Source organism: Schistosoma haematobium, chromosome ZW, assembly GCF_000699445.3.
Source record: "Schistosoma haematobium chromosome ZW, whole genome shotgun sequence".
NCBI lineage: Eukaryota > Metazoa > Platyhelminthes > Trematoda > Strigeidida > Schistosomatidae > Schistosoma > Schistosoma haematobium.
The window spans coordinates 81,092,984-81,110,087 of NC_067195.1; the positions used below are offsets into that span (position 1 = coordinate 81,092,984).

The window sequence follows — 17,104 nt, forward strand, 5'->3', positions numbered from 1 at the left end:
CCACTGCTATGAATCCGGTGTTCATCTTGTTGTGCTGATGCGGTATGGCAACCTGGACCGATGCACATATGTGCCTGGTCCTACGTTGTAGCTGACTGACTGACTGAATAGATGAGCTACTTCAATAGGTTACTTTTAAAGTATCACAATTGACAATGAAGTCTAAACCTTCTTTACATTGTTTTGAAACCTAGTGGAAAACATTTCATGGCGTATTTCTAGCACATACAATAAATAGTAACAATTAATGCTTTCACATGTTACCATAAACTAAAAAGAGAACAGTAAAATCAGTAATTAGTGTATCCATAAAGTCACTGAGGTTTTATTGTGTAGTTTGCATGTTACGAACTGACCCTGATTAGACAATCATTAGAAAACAGGAAGCGTTGGTCAACTGCTTTGTTTTGTATGAGACTCTTCACCAGTGAGCATCCACGGCCCTACAGATGACTAAAACTATGACCAATAGGTCTCACAAAGAGAGTTTAATTGTTAGAACCATAAGTTGGCATTCAATGATACATATTTTTTACACACTTTTTAAAGGACTAACTATTTCGATTCTGCATAACAATAAAAATGAATGTGAAGTTTCTCAGAGATATCGATAATCGAACAATGTGGCCAGATACTCTCAGATCAGAAAGGATAGGTTTTTCAAAGACAGAACAGAACCAACGTGTTGAAAACGTAACCATTCACCAAGGTTTGACTTGGTAATTTCGAATAAATTGAGCATTGGGTAGATTGTTATAAATAAATCAATATATTTGCATCCATTCACGGCTAAACCAAGATCGTGATGGCGTTAAAGGTGGCTTATGTCAATTACACTCATCATTGTGTAGTGATAGGAAGCAATTAAGAATATTTAGTCAAAGTTAATGTTGGAACTTAGGATTTATTTCATTTTACTTTTCAACCAAGTGAACTTGAATCCTATTTATTAGCTCTAGTGTTACACTAACCATTTTTTATCCACTAAATAAATTTTAAATGACGGGAAGAGGTTAGAGTCGAGATAAACAAATCAGATAGGAATTCTTTTACTCCAGATTTGAACTCATTATGGTATAATGTCAACTGATAGGTCTTTGAAAATCAATGCGCACATAGAATAACTGTTTCATACACGTTTTGTAAGTTCACGGCAATTTGCACACAGCCTCTAACCATCCTAAACATGGTCAAACTAAAAACTTGAGAATTTTATAATAAGGATGATATTGCTTAGAAATTCATATCGTATTTAGCCTAGTCAGTTAACAATTGGCAAAAAAAGGAATACAAACAATATTACTATTATGAAATGGAGCAACATAAATAACTATTTATCTATTATGAACACAATGTACTTACTAATTTGCCTTTATCAACTAAGTATGGTAAAATCTTTTCAACATATTGAGCTAAAAATGTGACAAATTCGTCTAATGAATCGGTTAAGTGAAAATTATGGTTAATTTCATTTAACATTAGGTCATCATCCGGTAATAAATGAGCAATATATCTAGAAAACTCTTTGGATAGTTTACTTTGAAAAACAAAAAAATAAAAAATGAAACGAGAAACATTAAGCGTACAGCAAAATGAATAGTATAACACGATTTAACTGTTGGACTAGTGCAACTATGGTAGATATTATTTTTAACAATAATACATAAATCATCATCAAACAGAATTACAAAAGACTGTCACTTATTACCTGTTGTTATAACAAGAGACACTGATCGATATCGCGTGTTAGTCATCAATCAGAATTCTAATTATAATTTTTTCTATGACGCGTCTACTGTGTCTTCTACGAACTAGTATTTCAGACTTGACCAAATACACGTTAGACCTGCACCGTTAACTTTGAGCCAAACACAAGCTAAGCTCGAATTTGGTCCGTTATACTCAAACCCTTCTTTATCTTCTGCCTCGAGTGAAACGAGAAATCAGAAACCACCTTCTACCATTATCGTATTTCAAACATACGAGGGTTTACATACAAACATACTGAACCACATCACGCCATAAAACGAAAATTCACAGGAATCACATATAGAAGCCGAGAAAGGCTGTGAATAGGGTGAGCTGTGAGTATTTGATTGGCAAATAAAATAGGAATAATAAGCAGAACGATGATAATTAATTATTTAAATGAAAACTTATGATAAACGGAATATGTAAACATAGTAATCCAGTCCGTTATTTTACTGACCGCATCCACCTATCTAGCATCTCAACATGGGTCACGTGATATCGAATCACACATTAGTGGGAGCATTGAAATTCGACCGACACAAATAGATCAACAATAAAAGACTGAACAAACTTGGCATTGTTTATTACTCAGTGCCTATTAACTGTAACTATTTCAGCCTTACAGGTTGGTTACGACTAGAATAAGTCAGTAATAACACGTCTCAGACTGTGGAGCTGAGTGACGTTATTTAGAACTCCACATTTATTTACTATTATTATTTATTTGAACACATAAATATTGGTACAAGAGGGAACCAAATATAAATGCGCCACACAAAACAATGAGAATTCGAAGAGAAAAAAAGGAGGTAAGGAGTGTAAAAAAAGGAACAACAACGAGCAGATTAGTGTAAGGTAGTGTAATAATAATAATAATGGCGGAAACGGAAAGGTACAATCGGAAGAAATCTTTCAGTTAAGAGAGACACAACCACTTTTTATGAAGAAAGTAAAAGAATGGTACAGCAGGATCGCCACTGGCTTCTATTCTGAGCCATATCTGATAACGTCTCTAGTCACTGTGTTGCACCATCTCTCGGACCCCGGCCAGTGAGTCGTGAAGGACCAACACAAGCCAGTCCTTTGCAGCTTTCTTTCATGCCACGACACCATGCCATACACTGGCCACCTATCCGCTTCTTCCAACCAGTCCCAGAGTCGGCAAATAATGCACGACGTGGAATTCTCTGGGACGACATTCGGAGAACATGTCCAAGCCACCGAATCCGGTGTTTCAAGTTGGTGACATCAATTGTATTATCGTCTCTGTGCCCGAACACACGACGCCGAACCTCTGCATTACTGACATGGTGTTGCCACTGGATGTCAGCAGTCCTTCGGAGACACCGATGATCGAACACAGAGTTGTCTAACATTCTCCACTCCAAGAGGCCAGGTTTCACAAGCATAGAGCAAAACTGCTCTCACTGACGAGTTGTAGATCCGACCTTTTACAGCCAAACTAACATCACGAAGGCGCCAAAGATGGCCCAGATTCGCATAAGACGCTCTGACTTTCACCATACGTGCACTGATCTCAACACTCACGCCACAACCAGCACTTAAGCAGCTACCTATACACATGAACTTCTCGACTATTTCTATCTGCTCACCATCCACGGTGAGTATAGGATTATAATCCTGCCAGTCCTGTAGAAGTACTTTGCACTTCGAAGGTGCAAAGCACATACCATGCTTACGCACTTCGATTGCCAACTGACTAAGTGCGGATTGCATGCCTTGGGCATTATCGCAAAGTAAGACAATATCATCCGCATACTCAAGGTCGAGAAGTCTTTCTCCAGGCAACAGATCCACACCGCCATTACTTACATCCATCAGAGCTGCTTCCTAAATGACATCAATAGCAAAGTTGAAGAGGAATGGATAAATTGGACAATCTTGCCTAACCCCACTGCTCGAATGGAACTGTAGAGACTTACTTTTATCACGAGAACACGATTGATTTAATGAAAACAATTATTATTATTGTTATTATAACCAATTGTACCTGTGCTTGTTTTTAATGTGCTTTTGTTTAGCTGTGCTAATTACAGATATTTCGTGCTACCATTACTCTCCATTATTGTTTCGCGGTTCGTGACCCCGTTCGCACGTACTTTCTCCTGCCGATTCCGCTTGTACCTTTTCTTGGCACGATCTTGGTATTCGTTCGATACCACGAGATCGCCAACGAATAAATCTGGTTACATTCAATTCTCGCCTTCTGATTTTTCTGGCACGTGTAGTGGTGTTCATAGTCAACTGGGACTCGACACCACGCCACAACTGGTGAGCAGACTTCTGAAACGTCATAAATTCTGGTCTTTTCGCCTCAGGAAGTCATTCCGGTGAGTCTATTGTTTTTCTATCCACGTCTGTTGTGTATTTTTATATTAATTCTTAATATATACTATACTCGGCATGATGGATAACGAAAAGAGCGGCATTACTAACATAGACTCTGATATACAGGCCATCCAGTTTAGACCTGTAGCTTTTATCCCCCACGACCCTGAGGTATGGTTCGCCGCACTAGAGTCTCAATTCGAGACTCGACGAATTACGAGTCAAAAGTAGAAATACGCTTTTGCTCTTGGATCACTACCCGGGGACCACATAGTTGCTGTTCGCGAGGTTGTTCTCAATCCTAACGTCCCTAATGTTTACGATCGTCTCAAAGAGGCGATTCTACGTCATTTCCTCCCATCTAGAGAGGAACGTTTGAGAACACTTTTAGCACGTCACCCTCCGGGTGACGCTAAACCTCGTCACCACCTCACACGCCTGAAATCCCTTGCAGGACCAACAGCAGCTGAATCAGAAATAGTTAAAGAACTGTGGCACGAGTCGCTACCGGTTCACATCCAGCCAACTGTGACGGCTCTGCTTGAGGACGCACCACTCCATCAGGTTGCCCTCATAGCAGACAAGATATTAGCGAGAACCAGCAACACATAAATTACGCAAATCATCAAACTGCATCACGAGGCAAGCCCTAACTTGGAATCCTGAAGGGAAGCGGAAAAGAGGAAGGCCAAAGAACACATTACGTCGGGAAATAGAAGCAGATATGAAAAAGATGAATAACAACTGGAAGGAGCTGGAAAGGATTGTCCAGGACAGTGTTGGATGGAGAATGCTGGTGAGCGGCCTATGTTCCTTCACGAGGAGTAACAGGCGTAAGTAAGTAAGTATCCCAACTTCACCGCAGTCAATGAAGATTCGCTAGGCAAAATGGATTAAATTAAATGTCGAATGATGCGAAAAAGTCGAGAAATATAACCAATTATTAAGATGTGAATGGGAAGAAACTTACATGGTCTACCATGCACATGCAAACACAAAGTTAATTAATTAAACAACTAAACTGCCTCAGTCAGCCATAAGTAACGTAGAACCTGACATATGTGTGTTGTATGAAGTTTTCATGCCACATTAGTGCATTAAGATTAAATTATTAAGAAAAATAAACGACTTACCGACAAGATTTATTAGTTCGATCAGTAAAACCAAATTTTCCAGGAGATGAATATGAAACACTGTCATTGTCACTTAGGCTTGATTGGTTATTGCATTCGTCATCTGAATCACTCACCTTTATCACAGTGGTGTTTGCATTTGTCGTAGTAGTGTATTTATTTGATAATGTTTTATCTATCATTTCAATGTGTTCACTGATAAGTTAGAAAAATACATAAGATGTATTTTTAATAAATGATGTGAATAACTGTAAAACAGTATACTCTATTTGATTTTGAAAATTCAACTAAATCTGAAATTGGTAAGTAGTATTCGTCACGGGTTGATTCTCATTAAGAGTAACCTTGAAATCAAGAGGGAATGGACATCTCTCTTCCCTTAGTATGAGGATTCTTAGCAGTGCACATCTATGGCCGCACCAGAAATGAGAACCTAAGACCTTCAGGTCTCTCAGCGAAAGCTTAATCACTAGAACCAATGGATCAGTCAGTCAGCTACAACGTAGGACCAGGCACATATATACATCAGTCCAAGTTGCCACACCTCGTTAGCACAACAAGATGGACACCGGATTCATAGAAGTAGTTAATTAAATGGTGTTAATATATAAAAGAAAGATTGCACATAAGGACATAATACAAGAAGAAAGAATTAGTTCATAGAAAGAAAGATATGAAGTGGTTTTCATTTCACAGTTTAAGGGAAGACAAAGAGTGTATACACCTACACCATTGTGATCGATTCTGAGCCATGTCACCAAGAGTCTCCAACCATTGGTTACGATAGTCACGCGGACCCCAACCAAGTAGTCTGCATCTACCAACATGGCTCAGAGTTTTGGGAAGTTCCTTACGGGGACGAAATAGTTGTCCAGTACCCCTGGTTTTCAATGGCACGCTCAATGAAATTAAAAATCAAACCAATCTTCATAAAACTCCCTCATAATTTGAATTTTAGAATTCCAAGTGAGGGAAATTCTAAGACAATCTAAAAACTTTTGACACTCATATTGATCTACAGTCAATAGACATGGCGATAAAGATCCAATCTATCAGCCTATAACACAGAGGTCCATCAACTACATCGTCAGAAACAAGGCCAAAATGATAATCGATAAAAATATGAGTGCCCATAAAAGTAATATAGATATTGAGGACAGTCAATTTGAAATTAGAACCGATTAACTTGACACTTGTAGAAAAGATTTTCTAGATGACGTAAGCCCAAATCACTAAGAAAATCATACAGAAACTATTGGACAATGAATATTGAAATTGGCTTAACATCGACTATAAAGTGAGTTGGTTAATTATTAGCATACAAACAATGAAGGTGTGACATCATCCATGTGAGAATAGACAAAAATAACTAGAATAGATTACTTACGATGCAAGTAATACACTTACCGTTTAAGACAAATAAGTTGATTACGTAAATCCCTGGTGTTTTGTGAAGCAGTTGAATACTGTAATTCTAAGTGATTGATTTTCGATTTTAACGATGAAATCTCCTCATTCTAAAAATTTTGCATAGTTGAAAGAAATATATTCTTTAATTGAAGTAGAAATTTAATCAGTTAACAAAGAACAGTCGGAAAAACTGTGAGACAAAAAAAAGGCTAAAATTAAACAATACTACATTAAAAGACCACGAATTCTCGATGAATTATTAAAGTTGAGTCTAGATAAAAATCTCTATTGGAAATTAAAATATACTATCAGTTAAGCACTTACTAATTGGTAGTCCAACTTGATCGATGGAAAATGACTGATCAGCAATAAGAACTAAATACATAAGAAAGTAGTCATTACTCACTTAATGGTAATGGAATGTATGTATATCACTGTTTCAAAAGTTAACCACGATCCAAATATTCCAATGACAATGTCTCTGACTGACACAGGTTCAAATCCCTTGATAATTAATGTCAACAAGTGTAGAAACGAGACGTATGAGAATGTTAAATAGTTTTACTACATATAAATCCGAACCTTATGCATATATATACACTATTCAGTGTTAAGGAAGATGAACGTTAGTCTACTTTGTTGTTTTCTTAAAACAGGTTATATTATATCATATCATTAATTTACACTAAAGATTTGATAATAACCATTATATTCAAAATAAACTTATGAAGAGGGGGAATTTTATCTTTAGATTGATTCTCACTAGAACTTCAGGAAATGCCTCTTGAAGTCAGTCACTAGTGAGCAGATGATTATCAGAAGGGGTTTTATGGAGATTTTAATAATTCCAGTAGTTGAAATCATGAACCAATTGAAGATAGACCACCATGGAAAACCTGGAAGCCGTGACCAGTGGAGTTTAACTAGGTTTGTTGTGAGATATCAGCTCACTGAAGAAAATGGTGTACGGTGACGCAATTTCGTGGATTGGTTGAAGTTAAACATTAACACCATTGGATGTCGGCCGGCTCAGTGGTCTAATGGTTAAGCGCTCGCGCGCGAGGTAAATATTTGCCTTCATCATTAAGAACAGATAACACGAACGTTTGACCTTATAATCAATTATTTACCCTTTTCCCTATATATATTTAGACAATCACAGTTAGTGTAAAGCCAAATTAGTGGATATAGTTGATTATTTTCATAGTTCTGGAGCAAAGCGAAGAAGCAATTTTCAATTGAGGGAAAGTAATACGACCAGTCTACTTAAATCGATGTAGACGAAAACATAGAATTTGAATCTGAGACTCAGTGGTTGGAAGCGAAGTATATTAAACATAAAGTAACCCTTCTACATTACCAATATGTAACAAGTGCTTTCCACATAATTCAGTGATAATTTTACTATTAATGTTTTTCAATGTACATATTCACGCTAGTTCATCAATACTGAATAGTAACTGATATTACATTGTTTAAATTCTAACAATGATCGAACTCTGACTGAAATTGAGTAAAATGAGTTCGAATCTCACTAATAAACTGCAAATACACTTTGCTGGTAAGTGCCAACTTGTGTGAAATCTAGGTTCGAATTGGTCCTTACAACTCGAATTACTAAATACCAAATATAGTGCCTCTTGACGTTAAAACACTTAATCTAATGATCAAAGTGAAACTAGATCTAACTCGCAATACATAATCATTCCTGATAACATCGTATCATTGGATAACTAGAACAACTTTGCCACTACGATTATCAACAGTGTGAAAACAGAAATCGGAATACGAGGTGTCAGAGGGTAATGCATTACAAATGCTCTGCTTTAACGATAAATCAAACGTGCAAAGTTCAAAAAAGCAAAGGAAGTGTGTGTGTTTTGAATGATGTTGAATGAAGTGAGCGAAGACAAAATATATGTAGTGAATAAAAATAATTTATAGACTTAATGTGATAAGATAGTCAGATAAACATTTGTATATATTTGAAAATGAACGTGGATAGAGCTTCATAATTAACCATAAGAATAAAAACAAAATAACTCATAGGATAGAAATGATGCATTTACTTTTCACATGATTGTCTAGCCTTATAACTCCGCCTGTAGCTCTTCTAGAGTTACTGCCGGTCCCAAGCCCGGGTAAAGGAGGAGGGTTGGGCATGGGGTTAGCGTCCCCATCCCGTAGAAAACTAACTCGCTAAAAAAACGCTTACCAGAAAAAATAATTCAAACCATTTTAACTCTGCCCTGAGAGTTAGAAGGTCTTCATTTAGAAGAATTATGACGCTTCATGGTGAAAGCCGAATTCCTTCGGAAGCCACGAGGCCGATGCCCCTTCTAACAACCAGAGCAAAAATTTTTATAAGTACATGGAACGTTAGAACAATGTGGGAAACCGGGAAGACCAGCCAAATAGCAACGGAAATGAGGAGATACAACTTGGCAGTACTGGGAATCAGCGAAACCCACTGGACCCAAGCTGGACAGAAAAGGCTAGCTACGGGAGAGATGCTGCTATACTCTGGTCACGAAGAGGAAAATGCTCCACACACACAGGGAGTTGCTCTAATGCTGTCCAAAGTAGCACGAAATGCACTTGTAGGATGGGAATCCCACGGATCCAGAATCATCAAAGCATCATTCAAAACAAAGAAGGAGGGGATCTTAATGAATATTATCCAATGTTATGCACCCACCAATGATAGCAACGACGACATTAAAGATCAATTCTACGAGCGGCTGCAGTCAATCATAGAGAAATGCTCAAGAAAGGACCTCACCATTCTGATGGGAGATCTAAATGCCAAGGTCGGAATAGACAACACTGGATATGAAGATATTATGGGACGACATGGACTGGGAGAGAGGAACGAAAATGGAGAAAGATTTGCAAATTTGTGTGCATTCAACAAATTAGTCATAGGAGGCACAATATTTCCACACAAACGTATACACAAGGCTACATGGATCTCACCGGACCACACTACAGAGAACCAGATAGACCATATTTGCATCAACAAAAAATTCCGAAGGACAATGGAAGATGTGAGAACCAGGAGAGGAACTGACGTAGCTTCAGATCACCACCTAGTTGTAGCCAATTTAAAACTGAAGCTAAAAAAGAACTGGACAAGTGGACAAACAGCAATACAAAGGTTCAATACAGCCTTCCTTCGAGATACTGACAAACTCAATGAATTCAAGATAGCTCTCAACAACAGATTCCAAGCCTTTCAAGATCTACTGAAGGAAGAAGAAACTACCATGGAGGACAACTGGAAAGGCATCAAAGAAACATTGACTTCAACGTGTCAAGAGGTTCTGGGCCTAAAGAAACACCATCATAAGGAATGGATCTCTATAGAAACACTGGACAAGATCAAAGAAAGGAAGAACAAGAAGACAGCAATTAACAACAGCCGAACACGAGCAGAGAAAGTCCAAGCACAAGCTGAATACATAGAAGCAAACAAGCAAGTGGAGAGGAGCATTAGAGCCGACAGGAAGAAATACGTGGAAGAATTAGCAACGACGGCAGAAAAAGCTGCTAGAGAAGGAAATATGAAACAGCTCTACGATACAACGAAGAAACTATCAGGGAAATACAGTAAACCAGAGAGGCCGGTCAAAGACAAAGAAGGCAAGCCAATCACTGAAATTCAACAACAGCGAAACAGATGGGTAGAATACTTCGAGGAACTCCTGAATAGGCCGGCTCCAATTAATCCACCGAACATCGAAGCAGCACACACAGATCTTCCTATAGATGTCAACCCACCAACGACGGAAGAAATTAGAATGGCCGTCAGACAAATCAAGAACGGGAAAGCAGCAGGACCCGACAACATACCAGCTGAAGCACTGAAATCAGACGTCGAAGTAACCACAAGCATGCTTTACCCTCTATTCAAAAAGATTTGGGAGGAGGAACAAGTGCCAATGGACTGGAAAGAAGGACACCTCATCAAGATTCCAAAGAAAGGAGATCTGAGCAAATGTGAAAACTACAGAGGCATTACACTACTGTCAATACCAGGGAAAGTCTTCAACAGGGTGTTGCTGAACCGGATGAAGGATGCAGTAGATGCCCAACTTCGAGATCAACAAGCTGGATTCCGAAAGGATCGGTCGTGCACAGACCAAATTGCAACACTACGGATCATCGTCGAACAATCAGTTGAGTGGAACTCGTCACTATACATCAACTTCATTGATTATGAAAAGGCATTCGACAGTGTAGATAGGAGGACATTATGGAAACTTCTTCGACACTACGGAGTTCCTGAGAAGATTGTCAATATTATCCGGAACTCATACGACGGACTACAGTGCAAAGTAGTGCATGGAGGACAGCTGACAGATGCATTCCAAGTAAGGACCGGAGTCAGACAAGGCTGTTTACTCTCTCCCTTCCTCTTTCTTCTGGTGGTCGACTGGATTATGAAGACCTCGACATCTGAAGGAAAACACGGAATACAATGGACAGCTCAGAACCAATTAGACGATCTGGACTTCGCAGATGACCTAGCCCTCCTATCACGTACACGTGAACAGATTCAGATAAAGACAGCCAATGTAGCAGCAGTCTCTGCATCAGTAGGCCTCAGCATACACAAAGGGAAAACCAAGGTCCTCAAATTCAAAGCGGAGAACAGCAATCCAATCACCCTTGATGGCGAAACTATGGAAGATGTAGAATCCTTCACATATCTGGGAAGCATCGTCGATAGACATGGAGGTTCAGATGCAGACGTAAAGGCGAGGATTGGCAAAGCAAGGGCCGCATTCCTACAATTGAAGAACATATGGAACTCAAAACAACTTTCAACCAATATCAAAGTGAGAATCTTCAATACGAACGTCAAGGCAATTCTACTGTATGGAGCTGAAACTTGGAGAACTACAACAACCACAATCAAGAAAGTACAAGTATTTATAAATAGCTGTCTACGCAAGATACTCAACATCCATTGGCCGGATACCATCAGCAATAGCCTTCTGTGGGAGAGAACAAACCAACTTCCAGCTGAAGAGGAAATTAGGAAAAGACGATGGAAATGGATAGGACATACATTACGCAAATCGTCAAACTGCATCACGAGGCAAGCTCTAACTTGGAATCCTGAAGGGAAGCGGAAAAGAGGAAGGCCAAAGAACACATTACGTCGGATAATAGAAGCAGATATGAAAAGGATGAATTACAACTGGAAGGAGCTGGAAAGGATTGCCCAGGACAGGGTTGGATGGAGAATGCTGGTGAGCGACCTATGCTCCTTCACGAGGAGTAACAGGTGTAAGTAAGTAAGTAAGTCTAGCCTTATACTAGTTTGTACAAGTGTACAGGCTTGTAAAAACTTGTCCTGTAAGTTCGTTACAATAGGCTTGTATACATGAACAGATAGATGTTGTTCAAAATTAATGGAATGAGCCTAGTTACATAAAACAATGTAATATCAATTACAACTAAATGATATATTAGCTTAAATAATCATAAACAGTGATTAAATGATAACACTTCATGAGTGTTGAAATAACTGAATAATATTTACAAGTATTTAAAGAAGAAATAGAATTGAATGTCATCATTCACGATTCTTATCATTATTTACCTGAAACCGATATTTCTGTTGTAACACTAAGACTGTTTAACCTGTCCATATATATTATCTCGCTCTTTTTGTTAATTCAGTAATAAAAGTGAATAAAGTTACACAAAATTTGGACTATTTGGTAACATCTAAATAGATAGATTAAGAAGTATCGCAAACTTAGTTACAGACTATGAATGTTACCATTACCAAAAGACCATTCATAAGTAGTTATAAGCATCGGTTTAAGTTGTCCCAACATAATCAGCGCAGAAGATGCAGCGATGCTATAGATGGTAATGCCGGTATAGTCGGAAGTCAAACTTAGCCTTCGGACCTAAAGTTATTGCTTTAATATTACAGTTCTCCGACCAACTTATTTGGCATGGTAGAATCTGAAAGGACAAATGTACTTGCAAATACAGCTCGACTGGGTTATTATGATAGGCACGTCCGACCACCATATTAAGATACCAGCTACGGTCGTGTCAATAAAATGTAAGACATAAGAGAAAAAACTAATATTAATTTGATATAGATTTAATTCTATTTTTTCTAATTTGCTACCGACAGTGAGAACTAAGTTACAAAGTATTTAGCAAGTGCTTTTCTAGCAAGTAAGTTGATACACGTTAAGAGACATACATGAGAAAATGTATGGATACTTTCACAAAACCCAAAAAGTGCTTTATAATTATACCTGAATGATTTAATATTATAATTTTTCCATTTACGTAAATACAAAACTATGGATAGTTAGAGAACAGTTTATGATATTGGCATCACATACAATACATACCAGCATATGAGAACAAACCTAGAGTACTCTTACGAGATTTCGGATTAAACTGATTGTATCGCAAATGTGATAAACTGTTTCTATACAACTGTGTTAGTATATTTTAAAATTAAAACAACGCAAGTGCGCACATACTTCACAGGATTCAGAAGAAAGCAGTTAAAAATGACACTATCTAATTCAAAGATTTACAATGATAATCCAACTACTAATGTGATTTTTTCGCCGTATATTCTAGACATATGATCAAGTTAATACTAAACGGCAATTGTACTAATCTACTTTTTTTATTGTAGTCAGCACTTGTCTAAATAACATGAAAAATATAAGGTAACAATAAATGCTATGAATTTTAAAAACTGTGTAATTATAAATAAATGGAATAAACCAAATGGAAATATCTTTACAAGAAGCTAATCATACTTTTGCTTGAATTTCTATTGAGGAATATTCATTAAAACCAGCTGTAACAGTATAAACATTTTGATTAGATTCAGTCTGAACAGCAACTTCACAAAATTTACAATTTGGTACATCTCGATTTGATGAAATTTGTGATGATTGTGATACAGAAGAAGGATTCCAATATAACCTGAGTAAAGATAATAAGCTTGGAGGTTTCCGTAAATTTATTGCAACCTTAATTTAGATCAAGAAAACATAGACAGTAAAATAGTTAATGACACAGTTTGGAATACAAATACAAGATAAACTGAAATGAAAACTTTCGAAATAAAAATTCAACACTTTATCTGTTTGATTTGTTTAGTCAGCAGTATGTCGGAAAAAAACATGTAAGGACAATTACAATAAGACATGAGTTCAAAGCATAAAATTATTGACTTGCTTTGAACCATGTGTAAAGGTGTAGTTGCCTAAATGGGATTTACCACATCCATGCTACCTACCCCTTCCAAGTCCCAATAACTATTTTAGGAATTTATGAACCACTCTTTTTGTTCTCATCAAATAAAGAGCTAAAGTAAAATATTATAATCGACAACATTGATAGTAGATGTGACTATAATCGACAATAACAGCTTAGCGTGTTAAGGTGTAGGTCACAATTATAGCTGTTAGACAATGCTAGCTTAGGGGTTAGAGCGTTTGGTGTTCAGCAATTGAGTCTCCGGTTAGAACCCTGCTGTCCCACCCATTTCAGTTTGGACGACCGGGTAGTATCGTTAGCCCTCACACTTAGAGTATGGCCCACATCCAAGTACCTAGTGAATGAGTTCATTTAAGTTGTCGTTTTGCTGCATAAAACCTATTGCTATAAAATAAAAGTACTAAACCTTTAAAAGATCTGGTGAAAGCCACTGTCAAGTTAAATAACTCAAAAGTTTTTAAAGATTATACAAAGAAATGAACAAATAGATCATATATGACGGTGATCTATATTCATAAAAATCAATCTATTTTTTAAACGTTTAATGTGGCACGGGAAACCTATACCAAGTTCATGTAATTCATGAATGCGAACAACAGAATAATAATGATAACTTAAAGGTAAATTATTTCCACAAATCTACACACACGTACATAAATAAAGCAAAATAAAATTAATTCACTTGAAGGGATTTTGTGGAGATTAGTTTGATTTGTAGATTGTATTAGTCACAAATTGATCTCAGTTGATGTACCGTTGAGAAGAAGGTAGCATTGGTCGGCTGTTTCATTTTAGTATGGGACTTCTCATTAGTGCATACCAACAATCCCAGAACCTTCAGTTTTCACGATTAACGCCTAATCATTAAAACCACTAGGCCAGTATCCAATGGTTAGCCTGCACTACTGAGGAGCTGCCCAGTCTCCATTGATTCTAAATGGTACCTCAACTGATATCAATCTGTGATGAATACATCTTATAAAGTAAAATTAATTTATTAATCACGTTTATAGATTACAGAGATTGATACTACATGTTCACGTAAATCAATCTAAATAGGGCACAACCTCAAACCTAAAAGTGATAGTGAAAAATTACATGTCTACATTTTAAAATGACAGTTACAATTATATTAAGTGTATGGAAGATGTAGTTATTTCATGGTAGACGCCTGAAATGTGTAACAGAGTTTACATTTTGTGCCGATACGATAATGTATATGAATGATTCTGATAACTATCTCTAAAAAAAGTTATTATTTTCAACATTTACTTCATGCCATGATTCCAGACTATGCAGACCATGTTCTTCTACTTCTTCAGCAAATTGTATTGCAGTTAAACGAAAATTTTGTTCCAAAAAATATTCATTAATTAAAAATGATATTGCACGTAGTTCATGAGGTAGCGTTTTTTGAGTACCATTGTTAAAATTCGACCGAAAATGATTATTCAAAATAGAATCTGTAAAGGAACAATAAAGAAACAAAATATATCAATGGAAAACAAAGGAACAATTAAATGTTGACTACTTGCTTAAATTATACAAAAATAAAATAATAAATCAGTCCATTGATTAAAACTGTTAGCCAACGATTTCATCAGAAAAAATATATATATCACACTAGAATTTTGAGTTAGATAGAGGCCAATTAATAAGAAGTAATCAAATGAAGAAATAAACAAAATGCCAAAATAATTATTATTTCATAAACGCTCAAATACTTTTTGATGGGGTTTTGTTCTCTGAGCTGGATGGTTTAGTCGTGGAGCTTTCATCGTTCTTCTGAACGACATCATCAGCACAAACTTCTACCTGGAGTTCGTACTGATGATGTCGTTCAGAAGAACGATGAAAGCTCCACGACCAAACCATCGACATGAGCTACAAATCTTCTCCATCATCTCAAAACGCTCAAATGCTGCTTGAGTCACAGTCTAAAACTCTAACAAAACAATTGATAATTGAGCGTTGAAATTAATTTTTCATCACAAATGAAAATGAAATGAATCATGTGAACAATAATAGTTTTTAGCTACGATAAGTTTAACTGAAAAGGTTTAAAAAGAAAGAAAGAAAAAAAACGTCGATAATCTCAAGATTATTAGCCTACAACAACTAGTTATGATTTAAAATTCAACAGCCGTTGGTTTAAGTAAACCAACAATTTCAGCTTTAATTCACTTAGAATAAACACTAACAAATATAAAACTGTTTTCCATTATTAGCCACAAGAAGTGGTCTAATTGGATATAAATGTTTTATGGTTCTTTTGGTTGATGAGTTGAAAATTTTCCGCTATTTCCGATTTTCATTCATATTGACACGTGGTTTGGATAATTTTATTGGAGAATACATTTTACTGTTAAGCTGACCAACCTAAATCATTCAACCATTTTTATCATTTTAAGTTGATTAAAAAGGTTTATGAAGATTTGTATTTTTGTCGAACAGTAATTGTTTTTTAATACTTACAGATCAGATGTCATCTTATGAAATTACTGTGACTCAGAGAAATATAATGGGTGAGACTATAATTTATGGACGACCTTTGAGCGACGCTGAAGTGACCTTGTGAGTGAACAACTACTAAGTAGAACTAAATGAGGGTTATAAAGCAGTTAGAATTCCCATTTACAGCTGATGGTTAGGGTTAAAAATTAGATTTAGGGCTTTCATCACGAACTGACATCAGCTATAATGCCAAAACTCTATCTAGCCAAATGTATGGATGAATTCCGCGCCCGTATTCGTGACTCGTTATCTCATATCTGATTGGTTCGTCCATAAATTATAGTCTTGCCATATAATGTCAGTCAGTCAGTCAGCTACAACGTAGGACCAGGCATATATATACATCAGTCCAAGTTGCCATACCTCATTAACACAACAAGATGGACACCGGATTCATAGAAGTAGTTAATTAAATGGTGTTAATATATAAAAGAAAGATTGCACATAAGGACATAATACAAGAAGAAAGAATTAGTTCATAGAAAGAAAGATATGAAGTGGTTTTCATTTCACAGTTTAAGGGAAGACAAAGAGTGTATACACCGACGCCATTGTGATCGATTCTGAGCCATGTCACCAAGAGTCTCCAACCATTGATTACGATAGTCACGCGGACCCCAACCAAGTAGTCTGCATCTACCAACATGGCTCAGACTAGAAGTTAGTGA

General features: G+C 36.8%; 1 protein-coding gene across 1 annotated transcript in view; it reads right to left on the minus strand.

The window, feature by feature from the left end:
- Positions 1–17,104, minus strand: part of MS3_00004516 (uncharacterized protein) — a 67,051-nt gene that overhangs the window by 40,248 nt on the left and 9,699 nt on the right. The window contains exons 5-9 of the mRNA XM_051212443.1: positions 15,195–15,385; positions 13,457–13,672; positions 6,642–6,751; positions 5,235–5,429; positions 1,363–1,537 (exon numbers count right to left, since the gene is read on the minus strand). Of these exons, the coding sequence (XP_051072628.1) occupies positions 1,363–1,537; positions 5,235–5,429; positions 6,642–6,751; positions 13,457–13,672; positions 15,195–15,385 (887 nt within the window). The remainder of the gene's footprint in view (positions 1–1,362; positions 1,538–5,234; positions 5,430–6,641; positions 6,752–13,456; positions 13,673–15,194; positions 15,386–17,104) is intronic.